The sequence below is a fragment of the Acanthaster planci genome, linkage group LG09 (genome assembly GCF_054643075.1).
Source record: "Acanthaster planci isolate LZ-2023a linkage group LG09, COTS_SCS, whole genome shotgun sequence".
In the NCBI taxonomy this organism is placed as follows: Eukaryota; Metazoa; Echinodermata; class Asteroidea; order Valvatida; family Acanthasteridae; genus Acanthaster; species Acanthaster planci.
In genome coordinates this window covers 7,287,758-7,306,876 of record NC_141785.1, presented here as the reverse complement: position 1 = coordinate 7,306,876, position 19,119 = coordinate 7,287,758, and the positions used below count along the sequence as shown (strand labels likewise).

Genomic DNA, 19,119 nt, shown 5'->3' with positions numbered 1-19,119 from the left:
AGCGGTTTCTCCTCCCAGTTCAGAAACTTGAGGAAGACTATGACAAACAAGTGATGTGTAGCTGATTCGGGCTGGCCAAACTTATCAAATGAGACCTCCTGATATTAGAGGTATCCACACATCCCCTCCCCAATGAAATTGGACCAATCGTGGACCCTACATGTACCCTTTCTTCCAAGTTCTCACAATTCTATAATGTACATTCCAAAGACACTTCAACATGAGACATTCTCCGAAATCACAGACACGCTATGGTACGGGTACAAATGGACATATGTAAAATTATTGAACCCAAATTAAGATCTACATGTACATTTATGCATTTCTGAAAAAACTCCAAATGACAAAAAATATGCGAGGCGAATACAAAACTGCTCCAAGTATAATTTACGCATGACTACTGATGCATACCCTTTGCCTTTCACACTGTAAATTTTTTTTTTAAAGAAACTAGGGGCGTGCAACAGAAAGAAAGTGAGAAACAATTTTTTTTCTCAACAGGAGCAACCTTGTAATTTTAAATATTACAAAACGCATGATCAGTCACACGTTTGAATACAAGTTCAGCAAATTCAATTGCTCGGACACACATGTGCACCCTACATGTGCACCCTACATGTGCACCCTACCGGTACCTACATGTACAGAACATGAAATTTACCAGCACATAAAATAAATCACATTAAAAACATCTAAAATGCTAGAACTGAATGCACGATACGCAAAGTTGATAATGTTCACGCATGATCTTTTATGATGAAGCACTGTGCATGTAATTTGAGAAACAGAAGGGTCATTCTATAACTTCAGGGTCCAAAAATGTGACATTTCTGAGTCCGTGTTACACCTGACCTGTGTAATATGGAAATATCACTGAAATTGATTTCAAACTATTTCTATTTGTCTGGCAGGTAATTTGCATTAATTCTTCACTCTTGGAAATTAGAGAATGTGTTCTGAACTTACAAAATCATACATCAGATGTGACAGGAACACACATACGCACACACAAATTGGACCCTAAATTTATAGAATGACCCAGAAGGAAGATCTTTTTAAAAAAAGGAACAGTTTTATAACTTTTCAAGTGGGAAAAATGGAAAAATCTGACTAACTCACCGCACCTAGTGACATCTGATCAATGCAAACGCATGCACGGTGCCCTATTGAGCGTGTGCATACATGCACAGATACCGGTACTTTGCAGGAGGCCTCACATCAGACTGTGTGGGGTCGGTAGCACACAACACTGCTTCATATCCCCTCGCAATCACATCATATGGGCTCCTGCCTGAACATGTACATGTACAGTACATGTACATGCATGTACAGGTACAGATGCTGGATTCGGGTGATCCACTCTCCATCATTTCAAACCCTGCTGCAGACAGACAGGGTCAACGGCTTGTAAAGTACCGAGGGCGACGCTTGTATTTCCCGCACAGCCCTTTGTTTTTTCTCTACTCAGATTCTTTAAAACAAATTTGCCCCTAGTGCACGAGCTGGGGGTGCCCCATCCTTGCAGTGCAAAATAGCTTGCATAATGACTCCCATATACTGTACATGTATTACTGTTGTGTTTGCTGGCTGGCAACCTGACCGAACGCCCACACACATACTCGGCAAGCCTCAAGTTCACAGGGAGACCAAAAAAAATATGCTGTTATCAGTGCAGTCGGGAAGTGCACAATGACACTAGCAAGTAACTAGCAGTACACTTAACAGGCGACCTTTACAATGGAATCTCCTTTGGACGACAAGTAATTTTGAGTGTCTGGACAACATGTGATTTTGCATGTGGGAAGTTTATCCAAGGGCTTAAAAAAAAGCGACAGCCTAAAGCACACCAGGACTAAATTTGGTCACTCAAAAGCATGGTAACCAGTACATGTGTGACTTAACACTAACGAAGGCTGACTTCACACAAAAATCTGACCACAAAATCATGCGCGCTCGTTCTTGCTTGTTTAACCGGGTAAATTGACATACATGTAAAACACTTCACACAAGTAGGAAGGGGCCACATTGCCAGGCAAGGGTGGCACATCTCAGGGTTTTCCTTGAAATCAAAAGTTGACGCTTGACGAAACAAGGGGGACATGTCCTCTCCCCCTATCCATCACCCATCAAAATGCTCAAGCTCTCAATGTAAACTGGACACCGGTAGTCACCTCTGTTACCACGCAGTTCGGCACAAACAGTGCTGTATAGCGTTGTCCAGATTGTAGGAAATGCAGATACATGTCCATAAATTACTGGTACCATGTGCACTGTACTGACAAACAATAAAACCCATCATTTGTTCACATTAATAACAGTTCAGCAGCAGGGCAAAGGGGAGTGACCTTTTGTCAATGGTTCACGATATCTCTGACACCATGTTTTATTTTGTTTTGTGCACATACATACAATGTACCTGTAAAAGTACCTGGTAACAGTGTGTACAGCACCGTACTGTCCATGTGTACATTGACTAGTCATACAATATCTGTAGCACAAAACGCAGTAAAAGGGAGCCAGTAAATTACCAGCAAGTGCACAGTGTCCCCATGTTGGTCCAACTGTGCTATGTTTGGTGTCATATGCGAGTTTATGCTATGGCTCACAGATGTGTGTCTTAAGAGTTGTGAGAAATGTACAAGAGAATGAGGGATTGACATGTACATCTATGGATACTCATGACTTACAGGTTTCTGTGGAAGAAATTGCATATGAAACTTGTACATGTACATGTACCTAAAAACTCAATGTACGCACAGGTACATGTACATGTAGATGTACATGTATCTTGCATGAGATTTGCTATGATACTCATAGACCTGTTTATTTTTCATAAAACAGAATTAACAAGAACATTATGAAGAATAGCAGATATGAAATAAAGGATCCAGGTAAAACGAGTATTATGCCTGTACAAGACCTAACACACGGTAATTATTACAGACTTGTACATGTTCATGTTCAACTTCAGTTACATGTAATACATGTACATGTACTGTATGAATACATTGTATGTACCAGGCTGAATTATATTTTACATTTGCAAAAACATGTAAGCTGCCACAAAATACAGATGAGTAGAGGTGTACATTAAATATGCACAGACACAATATATTGTACATATAACGATATAAAAATGGTTTCTCAAAAGATGAAATGTGGCTGATAGAGCATTCAGAAACAAAAGCAAAATTGTAACAAAAATCCAAATTGGGTGTTTTTAGAAACTGATTTGAGATGTTTATAAAATATCACGTACAGTGTATACATGTAAGAAAATCCTCAACTGCAGGTCCATTTCCAAGAATTTCCATCTCCCTTTGTTTTTTGAGAACTGCAGAAAATGATGGTTTGATTTACGAGTTCTCTGTGACAGCTTCCCATTTCAGCTGGTCTTTGAGCAACCCAAACCGGACTAATTTTTATGTGCCTGCATCACCATTTACATTGTAATGCAGCGGCATGCTGTTTTCTCTGCTCGCAAAAGGCAGCAAGAGTGTAGTTGAATGTGTATGGCTTTATCTCATTTACTTACAGGTAGTTCTACTGCCCTTTTCCTGCTCTTAAATCTTCCGTGCATACTAAGCACTAATTAGATTCTTCAAGGGCTTTTGTTTTACCACAAGTTCAAAGATATTTTGATGCTTTTTTATTCGTATGTTACAAGTACCAGTACAATTTACATATTACAATGTACATGAGCAAAAGTGTATCATGCAAGGCAGACACATCAGTAACACACATACGTGTACATGTACATAGCTTTTTCTGCACTAAAATTTGCCAGAATTTGGGTGATTTCGCTGAATTTGATTCACTTTAGTAACTTGTTGTTTCAGTTCAAGGGAATTGGCCTGTCAGCGAAGTTTTCTCAAACAAATTCCTTTAAGTTTCAATGAGCAAATGATGGGTTCAAAATTTGAACAAAAAATCCCCCAAATGAGCAATTTCTTCCTGTAATGACATAACGAAAAAAAAACCAGCTCCCTCATTTGTCAGGAGAAAAGAGTTAAGTACACTTTTCAATGAGTAATGAGTTTCTGAAAAGTGACAGAAATCTTTCAGTGAAGTAAATTATTCTTTGAAAAATTCAAAAGAAATAGAAATTTTCATTAACAGGGCAAGGAGTATTGTTTGTCTCTTAAATTTTACTAAATCATGGCCAGAGATATTCCTAGACCTGAGAATCTATTATAGTGATTATAATGTACAATTGTGTGTGTTATTGCAACTGATATTGTACAATCTTTATAAGGTTTGTTCATCAACAATCCGCCGGTCGGTACAACCAAATATTCAAATTTTCCATCGAATTGAAGGTCGACTGTTCAAATGGTGAATTATTCGAATTGACTCAGCCCTATTCAAGTTTGTATCATCGTGCAAATCAAACAGGCGCCAAAATGCCCTAAAGTGGCATGAGTTAATGGGACCCAAGGGAGCATTACAAGAACTGCATTACATGCAGCTCCTGGACACAATACATGTGCAGAAAGTGTACACATGAACAGATGTGCAGTTAATGCATGTCACGTACACTACATTGTACCGCACATGTACACATGTACACCTACTTGTACCCGTATTATATTCTGTTCGCCTGCACATGCAGAATGCAACATGTACAAAAGGTGAGATCAGACAAAAAGGAAAGTTCACAAGAGACCATGACCTTCTGGTCGGCCTTTAATCAAAATCAGATGAGCTGTCACGTGCATCGTCATACGTGTACATGTAACCGGTAGGCAAATATCTGGTGTCAAACCATGATTTCACTTTCTGAATTATGAAACGAAAACCGGATAAAAACAATAACCAGCACTAGCAAGAGGAGAACACAGAGAGGCCAATTTGGCATTACGGGTACATATGTACTGTGCATAAAGGTACCGGTACAGTAGCAAGCTATCCGTAGTCTTTATTAGAAAACGTTTCTTGCCACTAATGCCCAGATGCGTCTTGAATGCCGTACACTTAAGTAACAAATTTCAACTCTTGTCAGCATCTTGATATTCCCATCTTTGTGTAAAGACTATTTCCGCCTTTTCAGTCACATGAAAGTGAAGCCACCATTTCCAGATCTGGTTACACTGCACTTACATCCAAGTCCCCTAAACACACACATAATATGCATTTTTTCTAAATCTTCATCCCTAAGCAAAAATACCGGTAGTCAAATAATTATTATAGACCACCACTGTTTACAAAAATGTGTGTTATGGTCCCTTGGCATCAACTGCCCACACGCAAAGCAAACCAACAGATGTACACTCTACATGTATGCATATTACTGGAAATAACAACACATGTACTAGCTCATGTACGGTACACATATAGATGTATATGTACATGAAATAAAATTCCAATTTTTGGAGCAGCACTAGGGTCAAAGCAGGATACATGTTGATGAGCTGACACTGGCTGTTTTGCATGGTGGTACGAAAACATCACACTGCACTTTGCAAATGACACACCAGTGGGAACTGGCTTGTATGACACCAGTACAACAGTGCTACGACACAGCATCACAATACAAAAGTAGTGATCAGGATACCTGACCATGAATATAATGAACAAACTTGGATAAAGGTCAGACTATTACAGGCACCAGAAGTCAGACGTGTATACTAGCAAGGCAGACCTTGCTAGTTTCATGTCCAGATTATCGGACGCCTACTCAACATTTGTGTGTCACAGTTTTAGAGAAGAGTGGGGGAGGACGGTGGGAGGGAAGGGCCCTGAACTGCGTGATAAAATGTCTGATCCCACTTTGATCCGAACATGCAGTTGGGCAGTTCCAGGGAAACACCAACTTCTGGGCCAAAATTTCAAACTGGTCCCAAATGTGACAAATTATATATCATTTTGAAGCTTATGGTGTATACTTTCATGAAACATACTTCATTTCTAACAACACTCAAGATTTTGGCTTTGTATGATACTGAAAAATTGGTTTTAAATACCGAGAAATGGGGAAAATATTTCCCCTCTGAAAGATTTTCAGTCTTTAAGCTTCCTGATAATTTTTTTTGGTTCCAGTTTTGTTACAGTTTGAAGAGTGCCCCAATAAGTAAACAATGACAGAAATGAATTTTCATTTTCCTTTTAAATTCTATGTAATGTCTTATTTTATAACACTTACTTTTCTTATGTACATGTACGTCCGACACCAAAATGACAGTTTTTTTATCCCCTCGGTGCACCCTTTAGCAAAAGACTGCCAAATTGACAATACAAAGCACAATGAGTTCCTTCTTTCTAGACATCAGCTTAACTCCCCCAATTATTTTTTCAAATACTCAAAAATTGTGGAATCAGATGTGTACGTCCGACACCCTGTACGTCCGACACTATCAGAACCACTCACTGCTGGCAATGCAATGCTTTCACACTGTACAGAAACCACTATCACCTCATTTGCATACATGGAAATGAGGTCCCAACCTTTTGTAAAAGTACCAAATAGACTTCACTTTTGTTTTTTACTAATTTGCATAAATTTGACTATTTGGACATACACATCCTAATAAGGTTATAATTAGGGCCCAAAGCCATTCCACATGTGTCAAGGGTGGACAAACATGTGCTTTGCATGTATTCAGAAGTAAGTCATGTCAGTGTGAACTTTGATGAAGACAAGTAAAGTTCTAGGTGTTGTATACATCCACATCAAGAAAGAAGAATTGTCAGACTAAACAAAGGTGTGTTTTTTTATACCTTTGTTCAAGGTACATGTACAAGTCAAATCAATTGGTTTCACTTTGTGTTGCTTGAGGAATTCAAGGGGGTGTTCCACTTGTATATGCTTTCCATGGCATATACAGTATCTATCATGAAACATACAATGCACATGTACATGTAATACTGTAGTTTTAAAAGCATTATGCCATTAGTCTTAAATTTCAGTGAAAAGGATAATCTCTCAGCCTAAATGCTAACCCATTCCTTTGATTTTGCAATCATCAAAAAGGGTATGTATATACATCTACTCATTTAGCTTCTTTTCAGATTTTACATGTGCACCATAACCTGTGAAGTGTGAACTGGAAATCTTCTTGTGAACTTTCACAAATGAAAAAGGGAAATGGGGGAAGAGGGGTTAAGCACATAATTCCTGTACAAGACCCCAATAAGCCACATGGATTTCCCAGGAGGCAAAATGATTTGCACAGGCACACTTTTGCCCAACCACCAGCACATGCATGTTTCCTCCCTCCACTAGATTAGCGGAACGCTGAACACTTTTGTGATGGCAAGGAGATGTCTGATGTAATTCTTTTGTTTTTAAGTCATCTCATGCAGCAGTAGCCTTTTTTTGAGCAGTGAAATTCATTGATTTCCTCTGTTCTGGAAAAAAACAATCACGATACACTTGCATACAGAGTTTTCCCAAGAACATGAAACCCATAAAGGTGAAGCCAGCACTGAACTAAAGGCCATCCTGATTCTCATTAGCTTGCTACATAATTTTAAAGCCAGATTCAAGAACTTAAATTTGGTTCACGTTGTGATTTTATTCTGTCACAGCAAGTCATTACATAACCGAAAGTCGAGTTGATATTCGAATAGTATAGAATTCAGTAGGGTTAAATGGTATCAATAAAAATTGCTTTATGATACCAGTATATCAAGGCTTGGTACTGGCTTCTTTGGACAGTAACTGATGATGTTGCATAAAACGAATTAATATCAGTTTTCTAAAAAATGTAGCAAAATGTTTTTGCTTTATCATGTATGTCATTACTAATGTTCTTTGTAATGTGGGGCATTCCTAATGTCCTTTGTAATGTGGGGCACATCTCCAGGAAAATTCCTAATATTTTCAACGGTTGACATGTATGTTACACACTTTGCATGCTATACGTATGTTGGGAACACGCTGTGTGGCATCTCCTTGTGAGACTACATCATCCACTAGTGTTGAACACTGGCTACGGCTCTTAACCGTTTGATCAAAATTGGAAGCCGCAGTCGTAGGAGACACAACAAGAACGTGGTTCGCCTGTCATTTGCAACCCCATACAACCCGTGTATTAACTCAGTGGTGCACCACCAGCGGTGGGTGACCAAAACACTGTATCTTGTAAAGCAAAGGCGAACAGAAATTGTTTGTTTGCCAGTCAATAAAGAGAGACAAGTTGGTTACAACACTCCTCCAATTCTGATGAAGGGATGGGGCAAATGCGCTCCCAAAATATTTTAACAGACATCACAAAACCCTGCAAAGGGAACAGTCCTTTTCAACTGCAAAATAACCTTGTAATGAACATAACAATTTTCATATGAAACTGAAGCGTGTATGAAACTAAAGCAGGGTGATCACAGGCTGTCCAGTCTACACACCCAAAGTAATGCATCAATGGCACTTTTTAACAGCCTTGTCAGGTGCATGTACCGGTGCTGTATGCAAACTGTATGTATTATAAAAATAATTCCATCAGAAGTAATAAGTGAGCTAATACCGAGTTTCTGCTTACTCGTACCTGTGCATACATTTAGTAAACGAGTCACAGAACATGGAAATCAACCATGAACATCCATTCATGGCTGGATTTGTTTTTTCTGCTCTGTTAATCCAAAGGACGGAGCCGTAGATAATGATTTCACATTTCTAAGCAGTGACCAGACTACTCCTTCAACAGACCAAAAAAAAAAAAAAAATTAACATAGGGGTGGCTGAATAGGAAGTGTAAGGTGACTCCCGGCTTCATTGCCAGGATGTGCGGTGCATGGGATTTCAAGTTAACACGGATTTTCCTCTTTGCTGATGATGACAGCACCTATGGGAAGCCTTGTGTAAGGTGCGCATTCAACCTTTAATTTGAAGTGAGCTGAGTGCAATGACTTGCAATGCTAAACACACCCATTTTAATACAAATATTGTGTATGTGCACAAAACACATGCACATGTATATAAGTAAAAATGCACACACCAGGGTTTCCCCTGCGGTACTGATATGTTTGAGGTGGTCGAACAAATTTTCCCAAAATTCTAGCCCCTAAAACAAAACTGAGTGTTTTCAAAAGGCCTAAAATAAATTCTGTATACTTGTAGTATAAAAGTACATTTACTCTGACTTTTCCCTCTAAAATACCTCGATCTTGTATTCTGTGTTCCTTTTACAATTCTGAACAATTTGAAACTGATCCATTTCCAAATATCTACCAGTAAGTTATTTTTGCCTTTCCTTCCATCTTTGCCCATTTTCAGTGTGAGGTGGTTAAATTCCACAGAAAAGCCTGGGGTGGTCACTAAATTCAGTGGGATGGGCTGCTTCACACTTGAAAGGCAGGGGGAACCCTGGCACACACTGACTTAAAAAGAAAACCAGACAGACAGAAATGCCAAACTTGTAACCAGATCCTAGAAGTGGAATCTTCCAGCAATTTGTCAAGTTATACACTGGTAAAATATTACTTGCATTAGAAATAAGCAAACTACCAGTATATGTAAGCTGTTTTTTAAGTAATCACCCAGTCAGATTGACGAAAGTCCTTATGTTTTCACGGATGTATATTACTGAATAAATTTGTTCTTTCTACTAAACAAACCTTTTTCTGTTTTACACACCTAAATAAAGGTCCATTTACCAGGAAATGGAATGTCTATTTCCGCAACACACATCTTTAAAATGCATGTAATGGATGAAAAACAATCACTAATCCACCAATCAGATGACCTGCTTTATTAGCATGCATATGTACTTTCCACTGCAACTCCCCAGTGCACCATTTAAGACTTAGTTCAGTGTTCTCGTCAAACCGTAGCCCCAAATTACATGTTTTTGCATATCTCTCAACTTGCACAACATTCTCTTTCACCAAACCATGTACCAGTACACTGGACCCCCATGACCTTTTCAAGCAAATGAAGTGAAACGAGGATTCCAACTTGCTAGGGCATGGTGCATAAATTTTGTCAAGACACCTCTACAAAAACCGACTGCGCTGTGTGAAATATTGGCACTGTGATCACGACTCCACGTGATGTTGGCTTGCCGCGGCTCGCCGATCGGCAACCTTGTCGTCAGCCAGTCCCACCCTCTTGGGCAGGGTTCCTAGACAACTTGGTACATGTATGACACAAATGCACAGGGCAAACAAACAAAAAAAAAAGAAAGAAAAAGGAAAAAAAAGAGTTCCCATGTTTTCCAAATATGTAAAAAGCATAATTTGGAATCAAAACTACTTCACAGCAAATATTTCCTGTCCTATGCAGAGTGCAAGTACAATTTTGGTTCCTGTTTCTTTTTCTTTTTTTTTCCCGACGTAAAGATTTTTTATTGATCAGAATGTTAACACAGTCTGCTCTTACCGTTCGAAGTGATGCACCTATCAATCTATGGTACGTACATGTACACATGTATGTACATGTACAAATGTAACAAGCCAGGAAGTAGAGAAGACAACAAACATCCCAGTCATGCAGCGTCGTTGAAGTTTCTTAAGTGTAATGACCAAGTGTTTGTGTTCACATGTGCAGACCCACAACTGCCTCATTAAGCTGGCTCAATCTGGTTTTGTTTCTGCCTTGCCATATGGATACCCAGACTCATACATACATGCGTGTAGACTACAATTAAAATGATTCAGCACTCCGCCCACTCCAGATTCAACAAGGGCCCGCCTCCACACAAGTCTCTTTGCATTTCAATACCCGTACCTTGCAAGCCAGAGGCCAGCTTAAGGTATCACAGTTCTCATGTGCATGTAGAGAGGTAGAGTCTGTCGTCATGACAATAAATCTAGAAGTTTTTTCCACGTCCGGAAGTCCTTCAATAAATACATCATGTAATACCGGTATTTCAGATTTAGCAGAAAAAATGCATCTAATTATTGCCCCAAAATTCAGAAGTTCTCCTCTCTCCTTAAAAAAAAGAGAAGAAAATGGGTGCCATTTTTCCAACAATACTCCCTAATGAAAGCCTCATACATCACAGGCAATTTGCCACCTGTGGCCTTGCAATCTGTCACATGTACTGGTAAAACACAGCCCTCCTGACCTACTACTACAAATACATGTATGTGCATGTCCAATGCTTCACAGTAATTACACGTACTGGTTGATATGTACCTCAGCGAAATGCTACTTTCTTTTAACATCCTACAATGGGTTGCTTCCCTCAGGGAGGAATATTCCAAAATTAATCAACTCCCGACCCTGGCTTTACTCAGCTCGATATCCCGCTGGCCCAGCCCTGTGCGCATGTAGGCCCCTTTCCCTAGTCTGGCCTCCCAAACTCAGCGTAGACACTTCAAGTGCCTTCCGCCATACCGTACCTCATGTTTAATCCAGAATCTTTTAAAGGCATCGCAGGTCAGCTTTTTCCCCTCAAATGTTGCCCTTTCTAAAAGGCTTCTCAACATTGGCACTGGCCACCATTATTTTTTCCCATCATGAACACTTCCCTCAGCAGCTGCCACGAGCAGACTGCATTAACTTTTAAATATTTTACGCGAAGGTTAAAGATATGTCTGTTCCACAAGGCTGAGTTAGGGGTGTCAAATGTTTATTGTTTATTTCAAAAAAATGAAAAGGAATGTCTCTTCAACTCTGAGATGCCAGGAACTTACATTTACATGTAGATGCACCAGAGAATGCTCCACGGCCACAGGTGGGCTTCAGGGACTAACGGTTGCCCACATGTACAGTGTACTTTCTTCTATTCATCTGTTACTGTAAAACATTTTGAAACCTCTGACATGTATTATTTGCGTCACTGAACATTTCAATACGGACATGTACTGACATGTGTATGGACACAGTGGGGCCATACAGAAATATTCAGTGCCTGTTTTGATATGCAGTAAAACTAAAATCAGTACATTGGTTAGTTAGTAAGTTGAGTAATTTGTTTGCTCAATTTCTAAATTTATTCAAAATGTAAACTTAGTTTCTCTGCACTTTACTGATGTACATGTACATGTGCTTGATATACTGAGTTCTATACAAACACCTGCCTGAATTGCGGTGTTGTCACTCATTATAATTTCCATCGAGGGATACAGTTTGTTTCTACAGTCCAGATTTACTCAAAACCTGCACTGACTACTCACTTATATAAACATGTTTATACAGAATACCAGTACATATAATCTTATTGGGTGTGAGAAAAAAACAGCTTTGATTGTTCTAAGTTATGACAAGGGACAATTCATTCTTAATAATGGTACCTCATCTTAAACAAGATCTCTTGAAAAAAGTATAGTATTTCAGAAACAAAAACAGCTTTCCCCTGCTATGCCACAAACTACTGGCATGAGGTGACTGGCAGACTATCCACCCTGAGCTGAAGTGCGCCCTCACGGGCGAAAGAAAGACAGATGGTACTAAGTTTCCCGACCAGGTTCTTGCACGCGTTCGGTGTGCACAGTGTGCAAGACCATACATTCCAGACTAAATATGTTGCACGTAGTCGGCGTGCTCTGCGTCAAACACACATAAACTTGCTCGCCTCCGCGGTGAGTGCCTACCAAAGGACTGTCAATTTCATTTCAAAACACGCTCCTTTTGTTCCTGCTCGGAGCGGACAGCTGCCAATCAGCACTAAACCAAAAGTAAAATTCATAAAATACCAAACATCTCACAAAATTGGCATAACACCGACTAACTACTTCATGAAAATACCTCTCTCTATACCTTTGATGGAGAAAGTGTACATTTTGAGGCAAAACCTGCCACAAACCATGAGTGAACTGTCAGCAAACTTTGGCTTCTTAGGTACACAAACCAATGGTAGGCAATAGGCGAAGAAAAGAAGACACATGCAGTGGAAATCCATTCATGGTCAGCTACACTTTTATGTGGATTTACAGATTGCTGTACAAACTTGGTACATGTAATTCATAAATTACATGTTCATGACCAAATTGGAGTGCGTCATTGGCCAATTCCACCTCGCGTCAGGGAAGTAGAAATGATACGCGACTCAGTGACATCATAATGGTGAGTATCCACCTTATTGCCGTGCGGTAGTTTTTTCTGGTAGCATAAAAAAAAAAACTCTCTGGAACTTGCCGCGTAAATATGTAGTCTGTGTCATGTAATCTTTATGGAACCAGTCTGGAGTTGTATCCTTATAACTATTACAGTAAAGACCCAAAACGTATGTCAGCACCAGATTATGAAGCCCTGTCTCTATGCATATCTGCACTCCACTATCATTACGTGGAAATTTAGCAGCTGAGAAACAACAATGGCGTCTGTGAGTACAAGTAACGGGAGATTTATGTTTGAATGTTTAGGAAGGGTAGTAAAACAAATACAGCATGGTTTATTTTGGGTAAATAGTGGGAATTACTGGTCCCAGGGTGTAGGTCAGTTTGACTACCTCCCGACGCTTTGCGAAGCGGAGGGAGGTAGTCAAGCTGACCTACACCGAGGGACCAGTAATTCCCACTACTTCCCCTCAAACCATGCTGTGTTTGCATACTACTGGTACATTTATAATCAAAGTTTTTGAACACCAACTACATGTAGCCAGTTTCAAATCAAAAGCCATCAAGTCCACTTCATCAATTAAGCCCAACTCCTTAGACTGATTTCCTAGGAACCTTCCTCATCCTTGCAAATCGCAACACCATATTGTAGAAAAGGCACATAAACAGTTAGACTCTGTTTATTTGTGGTATGCCTAAATCCCACATAAAACAGTCAGTTTTCATCCTAAAATATTCCAATGCTGGAGTTTGGCTGGTTGGGGATTGAGCCAGTTTGGTAAATATTGCAACAGCACATGGTCATTACGAGGCTATTCGGGAACAGCTACGCGAAAGTCTGTCCAATCAGCGCAACCATATGTTGACCCAAGGGCATGCCTTGTTTCTGAAAGACCTTGGCATTTTGAATATTGAACTACCGGTACATGTAGCTTATTGTAATAATAATATTTATTTGGGGCAAATGAACATACAAGACAATCACAAAACACAGCAGGCCACCCAGGAGAGCATTAAAGTTTAAAAATAAACTGTTGCCAAAAGGCATATGTCTCCCAATACATACTGTACATGTTGGGGCTGTCAGTGGCCAATGAAGTCATTTCCTGAAAATCATTGATGTGAATTTACGAAAACTAACTAATTGCGAGGGAGTGCTTGCTTGACCGAGCGGCTCACAGCCGTTGGTCCAAAGGCCTGCTCAAAGGCACCTGATGGGGTCCAGGGGCAACGCCCTGATGGGAGTCAAGAGGGCAAAGCCCTTTAAGCTCCTTGGTTTTCAGGGTTTTAACAGATAAAAATCAACAGTTTTAGATACCTATTCGACATAAAATCAAACAGGTACGATTATATAATGAAGATATCATGGATATCATAAAATTGATTAACCTGTAGTGGACATCAGACCCACTCACCTAGGCCTGTTTAGTCCTCTTTTTTATCTTCTTTTTCTTTTTTGCTAAAAATTTCTTTAATATCTACTTTCCGGTCAACTTTCATGTTGATCAAAAATTTCTATCCAAACACGGTCACCTGTTACTGAAAACTTGGCATAAAATTGTTAACAAAAACACACATTGCACATACATCACCACTGTTTATGTGCGATTTATCAGCAGTTCCAATACAGCCGTAGCATTCCAATCACCTGGTCACTCACTAGTTGTGAACTGGAGGTGGAATTGTCTTCTCGTGTTCACGACTTGACCAACCTCGTTCCTAGGATGTTGAACAGTACATGCTCATCACTATCTGCCCTATAAGAGTACGGAAATGAAGCCAGCCCTCGGGATGAGTTGCAACTTGACAAGACGACGACTTGCGCTGCGTGCATGAAGGCCTGTATGCATGCGTGCATGCAACCCGATCATGAGGTCAGAGTTACTGACGGTGAACACGATAAACATGGCATGATTGGGATGCACACCCGACAGCCTACGCACAGTCACGGCATTGTGCTGCCATGTTTGCTAGTTGTGAAGAGGGGCATGGAACTTAAGATAGTTTATGATTGCAAACTCACAAACATAAACATCTGTTTAAAAGGGAAATATCGTGTATGGGTCAAAGTGGAAAACTACCTGTTTTAATTTTTTTTTCCGGCAACTGTTGGTCATTTCCAGAAAAAAAGGCATTTTTGATGCCATATTCAGAAATCCAGAAATTTTAGGCAATCTTACATCCTTGACAAGTACAGCTGCACAATGAGTTGAAAAGAAATTTATTATAAAGGAAAAATGTTTGGAAAATGTGTGGAATGATGGGTGTGCCTGCTATGACTGGCCTTAAGTTACTTTCTGTCAGATCAGTTTTGCTCAATTCTACACCGACAAAAATCATCAATAGGGCTGTAAATGTGTGCAGCTTTTAATGTGTACATGACCAGTTTACAATTTCCTTCCTGTCCTGTCCCTCCCACATTCCACTTATTCCTCTCCCTTTTGGGGACTAAGTGAGCATAAATTGTTTCCCACCTGTTCAGTAAGTACCCCCCTGGTAATGGTATCCCTAATATATTGACTTCCTTATCGTTCCCCAACAGCAGTTGTTTCAACTGAGGTAGACACGCTATCTGTGACCTGGTAAGTACTGTAAGATCCTACCCATTTGTGTCAATTCTTGGCCTTAGCTTTGCCAATTTTACTTCTGTTATGCTTTTTTTTTTCATAAATATGGTTACCTTTGCCCAGTAGCTTTTCTTACATATGTATACATTTGTTCTCCTTTCTTGTTTTGTTTTGTTTTATTTTTAGCTCTCATTCTCGGGTCTGAGGAAGGGACACCATGCTAGAGCTTCTTGAAACGAAACCAAAAATACCCAATGCACACATTTTACTGTCTCTTTCCTGTCCTGTCATTGTACATACATGTACACCTGTATGTATGTAGTTATTACTCAACTAAGGAATTCCCTTGTCCTCTCCACTGTTTGCATCCAGTGTCTGGTATCCCATGCAAAATGCACGCGTGAGGACTCCTCTGAAATGTTTACTGAGACTAACCACAGTTTATTCCCCATCTTCAGAAGAGCAATTTTGTTAATTTCTTTCTGTGCGAGTGGCAGAAGTTGTGCCCTTTACCTGTAAAAATACCTTGCCTGCACTACCTCAAGATGTGTACATGTACATACAGTACCCAGTAAACATTTATACATGTACAGTATACATGTACTGTATGCAGTAACTCTTCTACATGTACATGTAGCTACAGCATAGTAAATGTACATGTAAACACATTACATTATGTGCACAGGTCTATGAATAGACCAATCCAGTACTGCCCTGCCTACTGCACTTGTGGGCACTTGGCAGGAGCTCTTCTCCAATGTCACACTACATGTTCCTGCTGCCCGTATCACATGCGTGTGCACAGCTATGATTGGTAAGAACACAACGGGCAGGGTTTAACGCCCAACCCCCTAGAGTTTATGTAAAATCGCATTGAAATTGGAAGATTTGGGACAATTAGGGATCTATTGGATCGGTCTATTATACAGTAAGGTTCCAAATGGTACATTTTAAACAACCTTTGGCTGTAATCCCATTCTTGAAGGGTTGGTGAGAAAAAAATTGTATTTCACCCTACCCCCAAAACAGCAAGTGACAGCAAAAATGCCTACTTACAGCTACCGTATAACTTAAGCTACTATTTAAAAAACCTAACTTCTAAACTGCATTTAAAATTTACACTTTATTAATTACAAGTACACGTATGCATTTTTGCATTAGAAAGTCTTTGTTTTTATAAAGTTACGAGCCACCTTCCATGCACTCAGTTCCAAAAACTATAGTTCTGTATGATTCTGAAAGGCTGAGAACTGTACTGCACACAGGGTTAAATCACACAGGGCTTAAGTCCCCCAACTTTCGTGCACTTAGACAAGATAACATTCAATCTCCTCATGAGCACAAAACAAAGCAAAGTTATTTGCATGACACTAGAAAATTCAACAGAGGGCGCCCTTTGCATAATGTGCACATTATAAAACATTGTATGTGTGCATGTATTTGGTTCTTGTAAAGCTAAGTTAGGTACATGTACACAGAACTAAATGTCTTCTGCACTTTGGATGTTTTGATTTTTTACAAGACTGAAATTGGGCATACACGAAGAACCTAAAACAGAAATGGATAGAGTGGTCAGCGATTTTCAACACCATAGTTCTGAATCCCCCACGGTCAACTAGGGCCATGGCAAGTACCCAGGTATCTGCAATCCGACAGCTGATTACAGGTACCCGGCCCCACTTTGTTATAGCATTACCCAAATCTGCCCCTAAAAATGTCAACACAACAATTCAGAAAGGCAAGCACCCTTTTCCCTTTGCTTGCTTGCCAATACATGTACATGATTAGAAAAAGAAACCATAAGAAACCATAAGACAGCACCCTAAAAATACTGGACACTAGCTCCAAACAACAGAAAAACATCAGAACCAAAAAATATCAAAATGACAATAGAAATTGCTCCTACACAGAAACGAATGATCCATTTTAAAGAGGAAAAGAATTCAGCCTAGATACATGGATTCAAACATTAACCCTCAAGTAACTTATATGGACGCCTAACCACAGATTTGTGCGATGGATTTGTCGTCCGCTGTGCTCCTATGGACTCCACCATGAAGCATGTTGCTTGCCACTATCTGCGATAACTGTTAGTAAATGCATGGTCCCAGCATTTGAGCAGCCACCCCGCAAATAACAAATCAATTTGTTCATAAACGGTATTTGCTGGTATTTTTCGGTGTTTTCTGGTAGGCCTTATAGTATTGCCGTATTTGGTCAGGTCCTCAAGATCAATGGCATCAAGTCTCCCGGTAGATTTGAAGTAATTCAGATCAGTTTTCTTTTTCATATCAGCTGGTAGGAGATTCCACTCAGAAAAGTTCTATATACGGATAACACTTATTTTCACTTAAAATGTTTTAACAGCCATCAGAAAGTGATAACGTCCTTAAAAGGGGCTTGTCAATTTGGGGACCCTTTTCCTATATACGTAGAAGGAAGAATGAGATTTAAACTTTCAGACTCACTTAACTAGATGACATTATTGACAATGACACTATTCGTCAACTGTACGGTTAATTTTGTAGAAAATAGGGAAGGGTTTTGATTTTTGAGGAAGATTACTGGTATGAGGTAAACCCAAAATCGACATGGACCATGCTCATATGTATGTCTACATGGTGATATTGTCAAACCTGCGTGGTAATGGTTACTGGAAAGTTTCATTAGAAAGCCGATCTCTGATTGGTCGAATAGGCAGATTACATAATAAGAGTATTGACGAGGACAGCCAATGCTCATAGTCTGCAATGCACATGTACGTGTGTGCAGTCAAGTTGACGATGCATTTATGTTAATGGAAATCCAGTACATGTAAGAAAGTCACATTTTCTCCAAATGTAACCCAAATACTGAAATAGGACTATAACAATCAAAAGACATTACCTGAGTAATACTTTTCAGGGCTGACCTTTAATATTTGTAAAACGAAAAATGGGGGGGGGAGGAGTGTAAATCAATATTCCCCTAAAAAGTGAAATTTAGCTAAAAAAAATCTGAAGCATGTTTAGTAGGCCTTTTGTTAGCCCTAGGCCCTGCTCCGAAAACTCCTTCACTGAGTTGAAGTTTTCAGACTAGTCTAAACATGCTAAAACTATGTTTGTGCAAAGCCAAAGGACATCAAGTGTTGTCTGTATAATCATGTTATAACATATGGCACTCTTTCCATCCTATCCCAGTATTTTATACGGTTAAAAAGAGAAGCAATCTCTGTTAACTGTAGGCTACGCCTAATTCTTTTTAGCCCAAGCAGATGTTTGTTTGGCATGTTTGGGTGAACATTCCTGCCTCCTGGTTCTGATTAGGGTACATTTCCTTGCGTTTTACTCACCTTGATCCTGATCAGTATACAGCGTGTGGCACTCTTTCAGAATCCTCTCGTTGACTGAAATGCTAGCAGAATCCGTAGGATTCGCTGAACTTCTTTGTTTGACTCTTCCTGACATTGTTCTCCTGTTTCTCAGCCAGCTTCTTCCAGTTCCGTCTGCTTAAAAATGACAACGTCACACGCACGCAAGTTCAAGTTGGAGAAATTTGACGCCTTTGAATGTCACATGGAGAAGACAGATACCCAGACCTTACATTGTTGCTACTCCAATGAGTTTGACGTTTG

General features: G+C 39.7%; 1 protein-coding gene across 2 annotated transcripts in view; it reads right to left on the bottom strand.

Annotated features, from left to right (window-relative positions):
- The window catches only part of LOC110988306 (uncharacterized), an 88,921-nt gene extending 69,868 nt beyond the window's left edge, over positions 1 to 19,053 (bottom strand). The window contains exon 1 of one of the 2 annotated variants that reach the window (XM_087141055.1): positions 18,838 to 19,053. In XM_087141055.1, coding sequence (XP_086997181.1) covers positions 18,838 to 18,952 — 115 coding nt within the window. In that variant the 5' untranslated portion in view covers positions 18,953 to 19,053. Of the gene's footprint in view, positions 1 to 1,124; positions 1,543 to 18,837 lie in introns of those variants that run through there. The other variant, XM_022251675.2, reaches the window with a different exon arrangement.
- Positions 19,054 to 19,119: the final 66 nt, after the last annotated feature.